Source organism: Brassica oleracea, chromosome C2 (assembly GCF_000695525.1).
Source record: "Brassica oleracea var. oleracea cultivar TO1000 chromosome C2, BOL, whole genome shotgun sequence".
In the NCBI taxonomy this organism is placed as follows: Eukaryota; Viridiplantae; Streptophyta; class Magnoliopsida; order Brassicales; family Brassicaceae; genus Brassica; species Brassica oleracea.
In genome coordinates this window covers 42,931,176-42,945,127 of record NC_027749.1, presented here as the reverse complement: position 1 = coordinate 42,945,127, position 13,952 = coordinate 42,931,176, and the positions used below count along the sequence as shown (strand labels likewise).

The 13,952-nt window shown below is 31.1% G+C and overlaps 2 protein-coding genes across 2 annotated transcripts; both read right to left on the bottom strand.

Annotated features, from left to right (window-relative positions):
* Positions 1-6,145: 6,145 nt before the first annotated feature.
* On the bottom strand, positions 6,146-6,778 carry LOC106324298 (replication factor A protein 1-like). The gene is made up of 3 exons (XM_013762292.1): positions 6,633-6,778; positions 6,277-6,544; positions 6,146-6,186 (listed from the first exon to the last, which is right to left on the bottom strand). The coding sequence occupies exons 1-3, from the start codon at positions 6,768-6,770 to the stop codon at positions 6,146-6,148; spliced, it is 447 nt and encodes a 148-aa protein (XP_013617746.1). The 5' UTR covers positions 6,771-6,778.
* A 1,608-nt stretch (positions 6,779-8,386) lies between these two features.
* LOC106324669 (tobamovirus multiplication protein 3) lies at positions 8,387-10,701 on the bottom strand. Its single transcript, XM_013762625.1, has 11 exons — positions 10,382-10,701; positions 10,186-10,276; positions 10,060-10,112; positions 9,890-9,982; positions 9,737-9,808; positions 9,568-9,640; positions 9,410-9,455; positions 9,095-9,158; positions 8,967-9,020; positions 8,762-8,839; positions 8,387-8,638 (listed from the first exon to the last, which is right to left on the bottom strand). The coding sequence occupies exons 1-11, from the start codon at positions 10,550-10,552 to the stop codon at positions 8,546-8,548; spliced, it is 888 nt and encodes a 295-aa protein (XP_013618079.1). The 5' UTR covers positions 10,553-10,701; the 3' UTR covers positions 8,387-8,545.
* Between the last annotated feature and the right edge of the window lie 3,251 nt (positions 10,702-13,952).

Here is a 13,952-nt window from a genome sequence, read left to right as displayed (position 1 = left end):
TAACTCCTCGTAATTTGCCTTCTACGTCCCAAATATGTCTCTTTGGCATATGCTTAATCAGACCATCGACGCTTCTTCCATCTACATGAAACATCCGTCCCACCAATGTGAGCTTATGTTTTTCAACGAGGTCAGAGAAGTCAAACTCCGGTATCGGAATTATCTCATCATCCTTTTTCTTTTCCAATCGTCTTCCTATTGGTCTGGAGTTGTCGCCTCTCTCTCGGTTCCCATACCATCGACTCATTTCAAGAGATCGTCTTTGAGAGACCAGAGAAAAAGAACTTCTGACCTTACACCGACACCCTACACAGGGGAGTTTTTTCACTCCACGTATAAGCGAAACTTGCTCAACACGACAGAGATCTAGGGTTTTTAGCGCCGGTTTGGAGGAGAACCACTGCAAGGGGCAGGAAAAACTTCTCGGTAGGGTGCGCCTAGAGTCTCCTATCTTCCTTTCCCTGGCAAGGAGAGCCTCAAAACTTCACCGGTGAGGAGGAGCTTGCCAGATCGAAAAATCGCCCTAGAATCGCCTAAACCCTAGCCGCTTCTCTTTATTTTTTTCTGCAGGTTTGATTTTTTTTTAATCTTTAATTGATTAAATTTTTTTTAATCTTTAATTGGTTAAAAAAGTATTACTATTTTGTGTTTCACATTATAATTATTGATTTTTAATGTTTTTATTATTTTTTTAGATTTGTTCGAAATAGATTGAAAGATGATATATATGTTTTGAACAGTAAAGATATTCAATATTAAAAAATATATATTTTAATTATTGAAATGTATTAACCATTTTTTTAAACCGGACCAAGCCGTACGATCGAGCAGGTCAGACCAGGTCAGACCGTGACTCACACTGGATTGTGTTAAAAGCTGGATTTGAGTTAAACCGGCAAACCTGGTCGAAAACCAGTTAAATCATTAAACCGGTGATCCAGTTTGATAATAAAATCTGGTTTTCTCAAATTCAAGTGAAATAAATAAAATTAAAATTGAAAATTTTAATAACATTTCATCAAAAGTTCATATTGTTTCCTAACACCTATTTGAATAAATTAGTTTTTTCATGTTTTTTTTTTTGAATTTTTCATTTTATTTTCATATCAGTTTTAGAATATAACATTGATATAAAGTTGTATCAAAATTATTTTATAGTTATACTTACATTTATATAGTTACTTAATTTAAAATTAAATTAAAATTTGAACCAGATTAAATCGATTGAACCGGTCTGACCATTGACTCAGCTACAATGCCGAGTCAATATCCCGTCCGGTTTTCAAAACATTGATATTAACATACGAGCTGTCAATTTTAAATTAAAAATGAAATTTCCTGGCATATATCATAGTTATAACTATCAATTTACATTATTATAAAACCAATTATTTTTGTTATTGATATAGTTTTCAATTTCAGATATTAAATTTGCGATAATATTTCATAAACAAATTCAAGAAATACATGAATAACATCTATATTATTAAAAGAGAAGTACCCATTAAAAATACCTCTAAGTTTTCTAATTTATTTAAACTTCTATGCCACTGAAAATTAAATTAAACTACTTATTTTAATGTTTGTCTTTTCCAGTTAAATTAATGAGTTTTCCTTAATCAAATTTAAATTTAATGTCATTAAATGAACCTACATATTTTAATCTTTGTCTTTTCCAGTTAAATTAATGAGTTTTCCTTAATCAAATTTAAATTTAATGTCATTAAATGAACCTACATATTTTAATCTTTGTCTTTTCCACCCGATAATGAACATGAATTTTATTTTTACGAAAAAGTGAATCACTTGACTTATGTAATATTTAAAATATATTAACTACAATATAACAAATGCATATAACCTACCTATACTTTAGTTTGAAATGATCATGCTCAAGTTTTATATAGTCAACTTACAACATGCATCGATCGATGTACAATAGTCAAACCACCTATAGTTTTCGTTTTCTTTATAGGATGTATCAACCAACCAATCATCCCACTGATTTTCTAAGCTTTATAAAAAAAAAAATCAATAAATACAAACTCAAAATCCAATATCTTCTATTAATCAAAACAGAATATCTTCAATGTCGTATCTTTAATGTACCTATTAAATATAGAAACTGTAACCATAATTACACTAATTATAAGAATAGATTCGATTCCAACCAATTGATCTATTACTTCGGTAATTGATTTGCTTGCAGAAGAGGAAACAATAAATTTAAAATTTATAAGAATATAAAGATATACAGATTCTAACCACTTGCCTATATTTGCGTATGATTTTCGCATAATAAGCTTCAAATTGAACATTGAAAAAGATAGAGAGATTTTTTTTAATCTTTTACCGACACAGAACTTAAACAAAACGAAGAGTTAAAGGTAATTTTTTTTTGTTACACTTCCCGAAAAAAAACGGTTACAACATGTGCTTTCATAATATGACCTTTTAACATATTAATGTTATGGACATTTAATAATTATCTTGACGAAAAAAAAGACTATAAATAATTTATTATTAATAAAATTATGAAATTATTTACAATTTGATGACTAATTCATCACCCTTTTTTATATGTTAAATTTTTCATAGAAGTTTAAAAAATATTTTATTTTCTTTAAACATGTATAACTAATTTATAATCTTTTATGCCATACTAAGTCATGATATAATATTTCTTCATATTTTACATTAATAACCATTGTTTTTATATATCGTATACAATTCTCTAATTACGTCTATTTGTTCAATTTTGTATATGATATCGAATATTCATCATAAATAGATGGTTTAAGATGCCAAAAAAAAATATTTACTTGGTGAATATAATACATCAAATATTACAAATACATCATTTAGTTAAATAAATAATCATAAACCGAAAATTCATATCCGCGCTGGCGTGCGGATCAGGGTCTAGTATCACTTAATTAGAACAATGAATATTGTTAAATTTGTATTACAAAGGTATTCATCAAAATGGTTTGTATTATGTTCGATTATCTATGTAGGGTCCAAAAACTATATACATTGAATATTAAATCTGTTTGTTATGATTATTTCCTTACATAGTTTTTCTGTATTAAGTGAAATAATAATAAAATGTGAAGTAATAATAAAATACTAGTTTGAGACCCGCGCCTTGCGCAGGATGTAATTATTCTTGTAATTAAGATACAGTTTGTGGATTTGTTATGTAATAACATTATTTTCGTAGAAAACAATATTAGAGAAAAAAAATGGTTCGGTAACCAGTGCATGGAAATAAAAAAAGGCTTCAAATTAGCCATTTATTAGTTTAACATTATAATTAAAATAAACTTAAACGAAAAACATTAAAATCCAAAATAAAAAACCCTGAAATGAAAAACAAAATAACAAAATAACAGAATCCGTAACACTTTCAGCCACTTCCACTCTTAAGATTATTCTTATCTTTTCCAAAGTCTTCAAGCTCCTCAATTTGGAATCCTGAATACAATAATAAAATACATGGATAAGAGTTTGAAAAAAAAGCCGGATAAATTGCTTATAACAGACATCGGTTAGGAAGAAAGCATGTATGAATAAATTATACCTCATTCTGAATGCTTGAATTTTGGAATTTCAGGTTCAAACAACAGTTTCGATAAGCATTCGTAGCTACTCACGTGGTTTAAATGTCCTGCACATAAAATACATATAATACAACTATGAGAAAACACTACATATGAAAAATAATTTTAAAAATGGTTTGTAAGATACCTTCTCCCCATTCAATACGCCAAAAGTTCAAAACACATAGTACAACAGTAGCAACAGTAGAGTTCCAGTAATGATATAACTGAAGAGCTATATTTCCATAAGCAACACACCTTACTTGAACAAACCTATCATTAGTTTGAAATTAGATTATAGGATGCTTAACTACATATAATAAAAAATCATAATCAGTTCTATATAGTATAAAGTACTAACTCGATGTTGATCAAAGTGAATTGCATTCTATGGTTTAGCCCGTATGGAATCCCATCAACCCCTTCTTCTGCGTATATGTCCAAATTACCTACACCGACCAGAGCTCCATACAGATCTAAAAATTGTTAAACAAAATTAACAAATTAATTAACTAAATTCCTCTAATATGTGGGGGGGGGTCTCAAAATATAGTAAAGAATTATATATAAATAAGACATACAATACCTATAGAGTACTTTGGATGGGCAAGACCACGATTGACGTTGAGAAAATTTGCAAAACAATAATAGTTGCAATAGGGAAGTGGTTGAATTCTTGTAATCAACGAAGAGCTTGTCAATTTAATATGGAATCGGTTCTTGGTAAGCCTTGTCAAACCTGAAGCATGAATTACTTTGAAATTCTGGATTTCAAAACAATCACCTTCATCCATCGTAATCGCATTATTATCCAACTCTTCATACAAAGTTGCTTCTATTGTGGATCCCTGTTTTAACATAATATATAAAATTAATACCAAAAAGATATAACAATACATTGAACACAATAACTTTATATATAGAATTGTAAAATATACTGTCCAAATTTTCTTACTTTCTGATCACCAAGAACCATGGCTGTTTTTCTGAACATTGTCGTAGTTATTGTAGACCACTTGGTTAGCACAGTAACACGGACTGCTAGCTTATTTGTGGAGTAATGCAAGTCTCCCAAAAACGAAAGAACAGCCATCGAAGACAACACTACAAAGATATAACCAAAAGTGTTTATTATTTCTTGTATAACATTTTAGGTTGCATCTCTTTCTTATATATACAGATCATAATCAATGTAGTTAACCTAGTTTCTCTCCCACGGTTTACATATCTTGTTTATAGAATAAATTAAAATATATATTGTTACTTAATCAGTATATTTCAATGAATATGTTTGCTCTTATTTTTTCCAATCTCGGCGTCATGTATGTATACAAATGAACAAAATGTGGATTTATAAGGATCTTGGTATTCATTTGCATTGTAAATTACTTGCTCATTTCAGGGAATATCAATCAATTACAACTCTTCAATAATAAATTTAGGTTAAATTATAAACCAAAATATTCGGTCATTTATTTCTGCTGAGATAAGTATCCAAAACTTCCCTTAGCAAGAAATTTAGAAGAAGCATTTAAAAATGTTATTTATTTTTTTATGTGGAGTTTAATTCTTACTGTTTTTCCTGTTACATCTTCTCATGATTTAAATTGTAATATATTTTCTTTTCAAAAGAGGTGGTGTGCACCTTAAATTATGAAAGAACAACGCTTATAAGATTCTATTAAATATAACAATTTGGGAGATATAGGAAAAAATTAAGGTCGAACTACCAAACATGTAAGTTGCCAAAAATCCTACAAAGTTTAAAGGAAACAATAAATAATTGAACCTATGTGGATCAATATACTTCCATATGTGGCGCAATAATAGATGTTTAAGATTCGTTTGAAATTATAATTGTTTCAAAAATAGAGTATAATACTAAAGTTTTAACAGTATGATTCTAGGTCATGCATCTGATTTCCATCTATATCAAAATAATAAAATAAGTACAAAGGACTTAACATCGTAATATTAAAGATTGTTAAATTTTGTTAGTGTTAACTATTACATTTATTAACATGTAAATACTCTATTATAATTACAGGTACTTGCTAGATCAAGACGACTACGTATTGGTTACTTGTAAGGCAAGGAATTTAGATTAATTCTTACTAATATGGTGCATGTGAAAAACAGAACATCTCTGTTTTAAAATAAATCGATGAAAGTCTAAATATCACGAATTTCTGAAAACATAACAATATTTAGAACAGTCTTAAGATCAATGTCAAAGATAAAATGGTCAAGTAGATAGACTTAATAGAAAATTGAAAGACGGTATGTGTTTGACTGTGTAGCTTTTCCGCTGTGCTGCTTCATGCTCATTCTCGCCATTGTCCATCAGCAAAATAGTATTCTTCCTATTATGTGGTCGTAGAACAACAGTTATAAGTAGTCAATATAAACTTAAAATTGAAGAACAACAAACAAAAGAGAGTATTCATACCTTTTTCAGAATAACGATTACGGTCCCCACACATACACCTATACTTCATGGCGATTTACAAACAGATTCTGGAAAACCTCCTTGAATACTACATTCATGGTTTCTGGGTAACTTCAACAATCTGTCCGATTACATCTACGAAAAAAAAATGGATCACTAATCACATTATTTATAGATCCCACTATAACTTATGAACAAATAACAAAGATAAAAAACGAAACTTACCAACCAAGTAATCATCATCGAGGACACCATTGAGAACATCCCCAAAGTTAACAGGATTCAATCCAGTTAAATTGTTGGGTAAATCCTCACAAATCCTCACACGGGTCGTTGGAAGGAAAACAATCTTGAATGGATGCTTGCTTGGTCGATAAGAACCACCAGAATTGGTAACCGAGAAATTGATGATTACTTTCGTATCACCTTCCTGCAGCACACGATTGAATTGCCCAACCAGTTCTCTTTTCACGGTTCCAGCAATCTTGTCTCCCTATATTTGGAAATAGACAGCAATAAGTAACTCTGAATGTTATATGGAGTAGAGATTAAAGTTCATGAAAATGTTGTATTGAACTTACTCTAGCATCGACAAAGACCATTTCGATAGTCTCACCACCTGCAGCCGAATACTGTTTCCAAAGACGGATGATTTTGACTTGGATCTTCCACATGTTCTTGAAAGGCTTCAACTCAGAGACAAAGTTCATCGCAGCCATAGTAAATAAATGAGCAGGTATAGTGTTGAGTGTGTGACTAAATGGTCGACATAACGTTCTCTTATATAGGGGTAGGAGGCATTCATTACAGAATATTTTGCACGATTTTACTTGTCAATCACATATTGAATTGAAACACTAATGTAGGTGTCTCGCATTTATGTCTTGGCTTAATATATATACGATTGACTTAAAAATAGGTAAGACCGTATAATAAATGGCCAATTTTGAATCTATCGGCTTAACGCATAATTGTATACCATTACGTCATGTTATTATAACTTTCCAAAAATATAAAAATGGTAAGTAAAATTTAAAGTATCCAACCTTGCGCACAAAGTCTGTCTATAGTGTATATACATATTGCCTAATCATTACGTAAATTTTGAGTGTCACATATATGTTTCCCTATATAACTTTCCTAAATCTAAAGATGGGAAGAGAATTCAAATAATACTTGGACACACAGTATACATCCTCTTTTTATTACAGTGAATTAATAATAAATAATTTATAATTATATAGTAAATATATTATCAATATTTCATAATTTATCATTACCAAGTCATCGTATTTCAGAATAACACTTCGTAATTCATCATATATGTGAGACACATAGCTGTTGTGGATTGTTCTATTGGCCAAAACATATATGTGAGACACATAGCCACAATTTCATTATTTTTTTGGTTTCAAGGACCACGAAAATGCTTATAAGAGCCTGTTATTATGAATCACGTTGCAAACCAAACCATAAAAAATAATCATATAATAACCAGCTTATTTTTATATAGTACATTGATGTGGGTCAATAACTTATTGAGTCAAGATGGTACGATGGGCCAGCAATAAATGAGAGTCAAGATGGTAAGATGGTACGCTTATAATCCGCTTAGAAAGTACTATACAAAAGAAATATTATAATACGATGGTCCAGCTTTTATGAGAGTGGCATTCAGTGTAAATATTCTAGTAAAGCAAGGATAATTATTTTGTGAGGCTGAGAAGTATTATAAGACTGCCACCTCAGCATGGTATGCCTGTAAATATGTTATATTTAAAGGTTACTCTTTTAAAATGTTTCTCTGTTAATAATAAAGGGATGTATGTAGAATATTGTTAAGTTTGTTACGATGATTGGTAGTTGTTGTAGGTGCTGTCTACAGCCCTATTTATTTCTAAAACACCAAATTCAGAGCAATCAAGCTTTAATTTTTTTTTTAAACCACAGCTCTTGAAATAAACTACAGCTGTACAAGTGCTCTGCAGAGCCAAATATCCAAAGCAATTTTTTAAGGCTTTCCACAAAATTCTACAGTAATAAAATCTAAAGCCACATCAAAAAGTTTACAGATTTTTTTCTACAGAAAATTTTTTTAAGCTACAGTCATTACCAATCAAACCCGATATCTCTTCTCGTGACATTGGCATAAATATAGACTGAATTACATGGTTTTAGTCTAACTAATCGGTCCAATAATTTTAATATTAGATTTTTTTAAGACTTTTTCTGTTTTAATAGCATAGATAAGACATTATCACCATTTTAAGAGAAAAATTTCAGCTACTTATACACTTATAAATTAAATGATAAAAGTAAAACAATGAATTTGAGATTTATATTAATAATTACTTTATAAGATTTTTTAAACATTTCTTTACAACATTACCTATATAAAGGGAACAACACAAACCAAAAAGACTGATCACATCCGATAAAGAAACATATTTGGTCTCGTCTTCCGTCTGATCAGTAGTTGTCGTGTCTTTACATTTCAGCGAATCTGATGGTATTGTGTAATGCCTCGCTTTGGTGGTAGCTTTCTCAATATGAAGAGGACTAGAGAGGAAGGTAATATCTCTACCAACTGTAATTAAGCAACACGGATTAGGTTACAAAACATCGCAAACAAACCAAAAACTGTATTTTATTCATAATGAAGTTAATGTTCATGATGAGATTATTGATTAAGCTAAGAGAGAGAGGTTACCAGATAATATATGAAGTTAAGGATGGGATGATCCAACACATCAAGGTTTGCCCCCTCCTCGAACGCAGCAAAACACATCTAGAACATATATACAAAAGGCTAATTTAATTAGTTGTTAATTCTAAAACTGATGAGAAGATAATCCAACGACGGAGGTAAGGATTGATAGATAACAACATAGCGATGTGTTTGTGTGTGTCCTTACCATGATACATCTGATAAGGAAACATGTAAAGCATATGGTTGTCACGTAACCAACCTACCATACATAAGGGGGTAAACAGTCAAGAAGCAGAAACTACAAATAACGAGTTTGTACAATTGATGTATCACCTCTTGCAGCTTCTTGCGCCGCCCTTTAGATTCTACTGGAAACCGTTGCAACATCAGGAAAAGCCTGCCATAAGATAGATATACAAGGACACAACATCGAGCTTAAATGCAATGCTATAATCATTTTCAATTCTCCTCGGCTTTAACACCAAAGGGAATCTAGACTATCTAGGCATCAAAGCAAGAATGCAAGATGGCCACAATTTGCGATCTCATTACTCAATGGTGACTCTTGGCAACACAAATCCTAGTAAAAAATGGTTCGACTGGTAACAATAGAAACTACAATAATGTCAAATTTGGCGACGAAATTACCTTCCACCGTAAAGTAAAAATCCAAGGGCAGCAAATAATGAAGCACCTGCATTTATGAATTCACCAGGGAGGTGAGAAAGGTACAATATGGGTTATGTGTAACAAGAGAGATCTAGGGTAAACATGCTAGTGTGAAAAAATATCAAATCTAGTTTTACCTGCAAAGAACATTTTTGATAGAATCACCATAACACGAACAGGCTTCCACCACAAAACCAACCAAAGAGCAATCTTGAAGTAACACACAGAGTTAGTCCAAGGACAAAAGCGCCACGAACCCACAAAAAAAAAACAAAAATAATGTCTGAATTGCATTTACAAATATACCTGAACTACATAAACAACTGCATTGATTGTGAAGAAGCCTGGTCTCAGTCCATCAGTGGACACAGCACGCGCCTGTCCAAATCAAAGAGTGTCTCGAGTAAATATCAAAACCAAAGAACCAGGAACAAAAGCAACATAGTAATCAAAAACTACCTGATAGTAAATTTCCGCCCAGAAGAGAACAAGAAGAGCATAGGTGGTGAAGAAAGCAAGACTTGGGATATCAAGTAAGATATGTTGCAGAATCTACAATAACAAATTTAGAAAGATTTGACATAGACAAGCCACTTAAGATTACAAATGATGATGAAAGAACCTCAAACCTCTGGATGCATGAACTGCACATCTCGTCTGAATACAAAAACCACAGCCCTGACTGCAAACACACAAGATGAACATAAATCAAACAAAAGAGAGAATAATCTAGATCACAATCTCGCAGCACAAACCTCCATTCACAACGAAATTGAGAAAGTGAAAGACCTTCTGCGTCGTCCATCCGTATTCCGGAACTCTAAATTGGATTCTCACGAGTTGAATCTACCAAACAAACATTGATTTCATCGTTACATAATCAATCCTCTACGAATCCCAAAGCGATGATTCAAATTCCAGAACGAGGATTAAGATGCGTTGTGTACGTACCACAGCGACGATGGAAACGATGCCGTAGAGAACAGCGAGCGCGTGGAAGATGCGATCCTGCCAAATCGGCGACTCGTTTACGTCCGACCACCAACTCGAAGCTTCCTTGAGATTCAACGCTTCCACCGCTGACGAAGATATCATCATAATCTCCGCGCCGCCGATTCTCATATCTGTTCAGAAAACGATTCAGATTCCTTCTCGATCTTTCTTGTTTTGGAGGAATCGTTTCAATCACCACCTCTTCCTTTTTAATCTCTTTTTTTTTTATTGGTAACGAAATCAAAAAGTAACGGCCGACGTCCGAGGTGAGAGAGATTAGCGAAAAAGGAAATATAAAAATGATTAATTTAACGGGTGAGCACGGGTGATAGCCGGTAATTTTCTTCGGGGGATTGGATTTGTTGTCCAATGTTGACTGACACCCTTGCTACACGTGGCACATGTGGATAAAAGAGCAAACCCAAGCTGGCTGATCCAAACAAAAACATGATGGGATAATGTGATAAAATTCAAATACATCTGCATAATCACGTGAACAAGTAAATATATATGATTGCGACGGACGGTCGTGGTAATTTAACTAGTCTACCTTGGTGTTCACAGAAAAAATAATCTGGTCTACCTTGAGCTTATTATAATATGTCCACGCCGGTCCAATATACATATCAATCAGTAATCAACCGATTTTGGCTGTTTACAGTAAAGTATCATTTCTTTCTTTTTCGGTCGTCTCAGTCAACTAATCTGCATACTTTAAACAAATTGCATTACAAATCTACGTTTAATGTCTTACATAATAAAACGTTCTATACAAATATTTGAATAATGAGTTCTTACAAAAATATATTTGAATAATGAGTTCTTACAAAAATATATTTGAGTAATGAACTGGTGTAACATCATTTTTAAGTGGCAAATACGGTTTGGTTATGGTTTGGTTTGCTACATTGAATAGACTTCCCACTCGTTCTAGACTTGCATCTTGGGATTTGAATATTAATAAATGTTGTTGCCTGTGTAGCACTGAAGATGAAGTCAGAGACCACTTGTTTCTTAAGTGCAGGTTCAGTACTCAGATTTGGACCTTAGCACTCGCCAGGATCGATCCTGCACAGACAGGTTTCATCACATGGGCGGAGCTTTTATCATGGTGTAGATTCTCAACGCAAGCGGCGCCTGCTAGCCTCAGGAGACTGCTTACTCATGGAATGGTCTTTCATTTATGGAGACAACGTAACAACGTACTACACAACAACGTTCATCTCTCTCCTCTACAAGTGTTTAAGCTCATGGACAGAGACATCAGGAATGCCATCACTGCGAGACAGCACAAGAGGAACTTTCGAGGCCTTATGTGCCTTTGGATTAGATGAGTTCTTCTTCTGATTCTATAATTACTGACTTTTTTGTTTTTTATCTAATTTTTGCCAAAAAATAAGTATGTAAAAGTTTTAGCTTGTTTAGGACAAACTTTTCATTTAGTTAAATGATATTTACAATTTAGAAAAAAAAAAAAAATTTAAGTGGCAAATACAACAATTTTTCTTACTCATTGATAAAAGAATAAAATAAATAAATAAATAAACATTAGTCAAATAGAAACCATTTCCTTTAATAGTTATGGCCTTATCCCTTATGGGCCTTACAAGACAGCATCCTATGGAGGCCGGGCCACTATTTTTTTCTTTGTAATCATAACATGCTTTTTGTTCATGCCAACTTGGGATAATACTTTTAAAGTATATGATTTTTATAATAATGACTTCTTCGTTAAGGTGGTTTTAACATTTTGTATCTATGACGAATATAAATGTTGGTCTTTTAAATTTATCATCGTTGTTGAAAAGGTAATGTATTACAACTCATTTTAATTATTTTTAAGATTTTATATGCATAAAAATAAATTAATTTTTGCGGCTGACTCAAATCACCAAAACCAAATAGGAAACATCGATCGTCATTAAACCAAATAGGAAACATCGATTGTATAATGACGAATGACGAAAGGGGATTAGGTTTTCTGTTGTCAATTTGTTTATTATTAACTCTCTATAAGTGATTTTATTTTCTACTTCTATAAAGTGTGTTCGTTTGTCTCTGTTTCATTGATATGAGTTTTAGTTTCTTTTTAAATTATTTTATGAATTCAGTGAATTATATAAGTGTCAATTTTAAAAAAGGCATATGTAAAAATTAGTTTCACTCAAGATACATATCTAATAATCAAAATTTTGAAGAAAATCACCGGCAAACTCTATTAATGGATTAGTGTTCAAATATAATATATCAAACTGTTATATATAGAATATAAGTGCAAACTCGAAATATAAATGTTTGTCTAGTATATATTCACCAGTTCGGTTTAAAAATCATCTAATTCAATAAAAACAAATTATTTATTTTATTAGCCTACGCTTTTGATGTTTAGTTTTTTTTTTAAGTGTATACAAATAAAAAAATATATATAATAATTTACCATTCTAGTATATGTAAACTATGTATAAACTAATAAATGTTTGATTTATTAAATGATAAAACAAAAAACTTATAATATGTAGTTCAAATCTCTCATTTTTACAATTATAAGAGCTAGATAGAGTATTAGGAAGAAACAAATATTAGACGAATGATCAAATCTCTCATTCTTTGAACAAACTCAAGAGGAGGTGATTGGAATATTGTCATAATATTTCATTAAAAACTTTTTACGAATAAAAATCAAGAATAAACTATTTAATCTGAATGAAATAATATATATAATGCTTCCAATATTAAAAATCACTTTGATTTGAAGAAGTGTGTTTCTGGGATTTTCATGATCAAGTAAAATATTAGAAATCACCTATTTAAAAAATAATTTGTATACATAAAAGTATATACATTAGAGTAATCGCATAAATCAAAAACAATACTTGTTGTTATTTACAATCACATTTTTGGTAAGTAAATCACAATAATCACTTTATTTACTTTATATGGTATAAATTAAACTTTAGTGATATTGACATAGATATATAGTATATTTTAATATAAATATTATTATTGACACTTCCTACTCATATGATATTTTAACATTTGTATATTTGCCGTAACAAAAATTTAAACTGTTAATCACAAAAAAATTAATGTGAGATTTTTCAATAAAAATTTCAAAATTAAAATATTAAGATCTCAATAAATTTTCACTGCAAATTTAGAAACTAACATATTTTTATATTTTTATATAGTATATAATTTATTTCAAATGGTATTAATATATATATATATATATAATATGAATATCTATTAATGAGACTTCATATTCATACGATTACCGTCTTTCGTCGTTCACATGGATGCAGATCTTCCTGTTTGGTTCACATAGTCAATATGAGTCTGTATAAGTTGATGACAAAAAAAATCATTTTCATACGATTTATTAGGGCTTGGCATTTTATCCGATTTTGAAACTGTATCTGAATCCAATCCAAAAATCCGAACCAAAGTAGCAAAATACCCGAACGGTTATTGAATTCAGAGAGATTGGATATCCGAACCTAAACGAGTAATATCCGAACCCGAACATATA

Coding starts and splice junctions, on each gene's coding strand:
- LOC106324298 (XM_013762292.1), bottom strand. CDS start 6,770: ATGGCTGCGATGAACTTTGTCTCTGAGTTGAAGCCTTTCAAGAACATG. Junction 6,545..6,632: donor TGGTCTTTGTCGATGCTAGA/GTAAGTTCAATA, acceptor TTCCAAATATAG/GGAGACAAGATTGCTGGAAC. Junction 6,187..6,276: donor CGATGATGATTACTTGGTTG/GTAAGTTTCGTT, acceptor TTTTTTTCGTAG/ATGTAATCGGACAGATTGTT.
- LOC106324669 (XM_013762625.1), bottom strand. CDS start 10,552: ATGAGAATCGGCGGCGCGGAGATTATGATGATATCTTCGTCAGCGGTG. Junction 9,809..9,889: donor GGGCGGAAATTTACTATCAG/GTAGTTTTTGAT, acceptor TGATTTGGACAG/GCGCGTGCTGTGTCCACTGA. Junction 9,159..9,409: donor TTTTTACTTTACGGTGGAAG/GTAATTTCGTCG, acceptor ATCTTATGGCAG/GCTTTTCCTGATGTTGCAAC.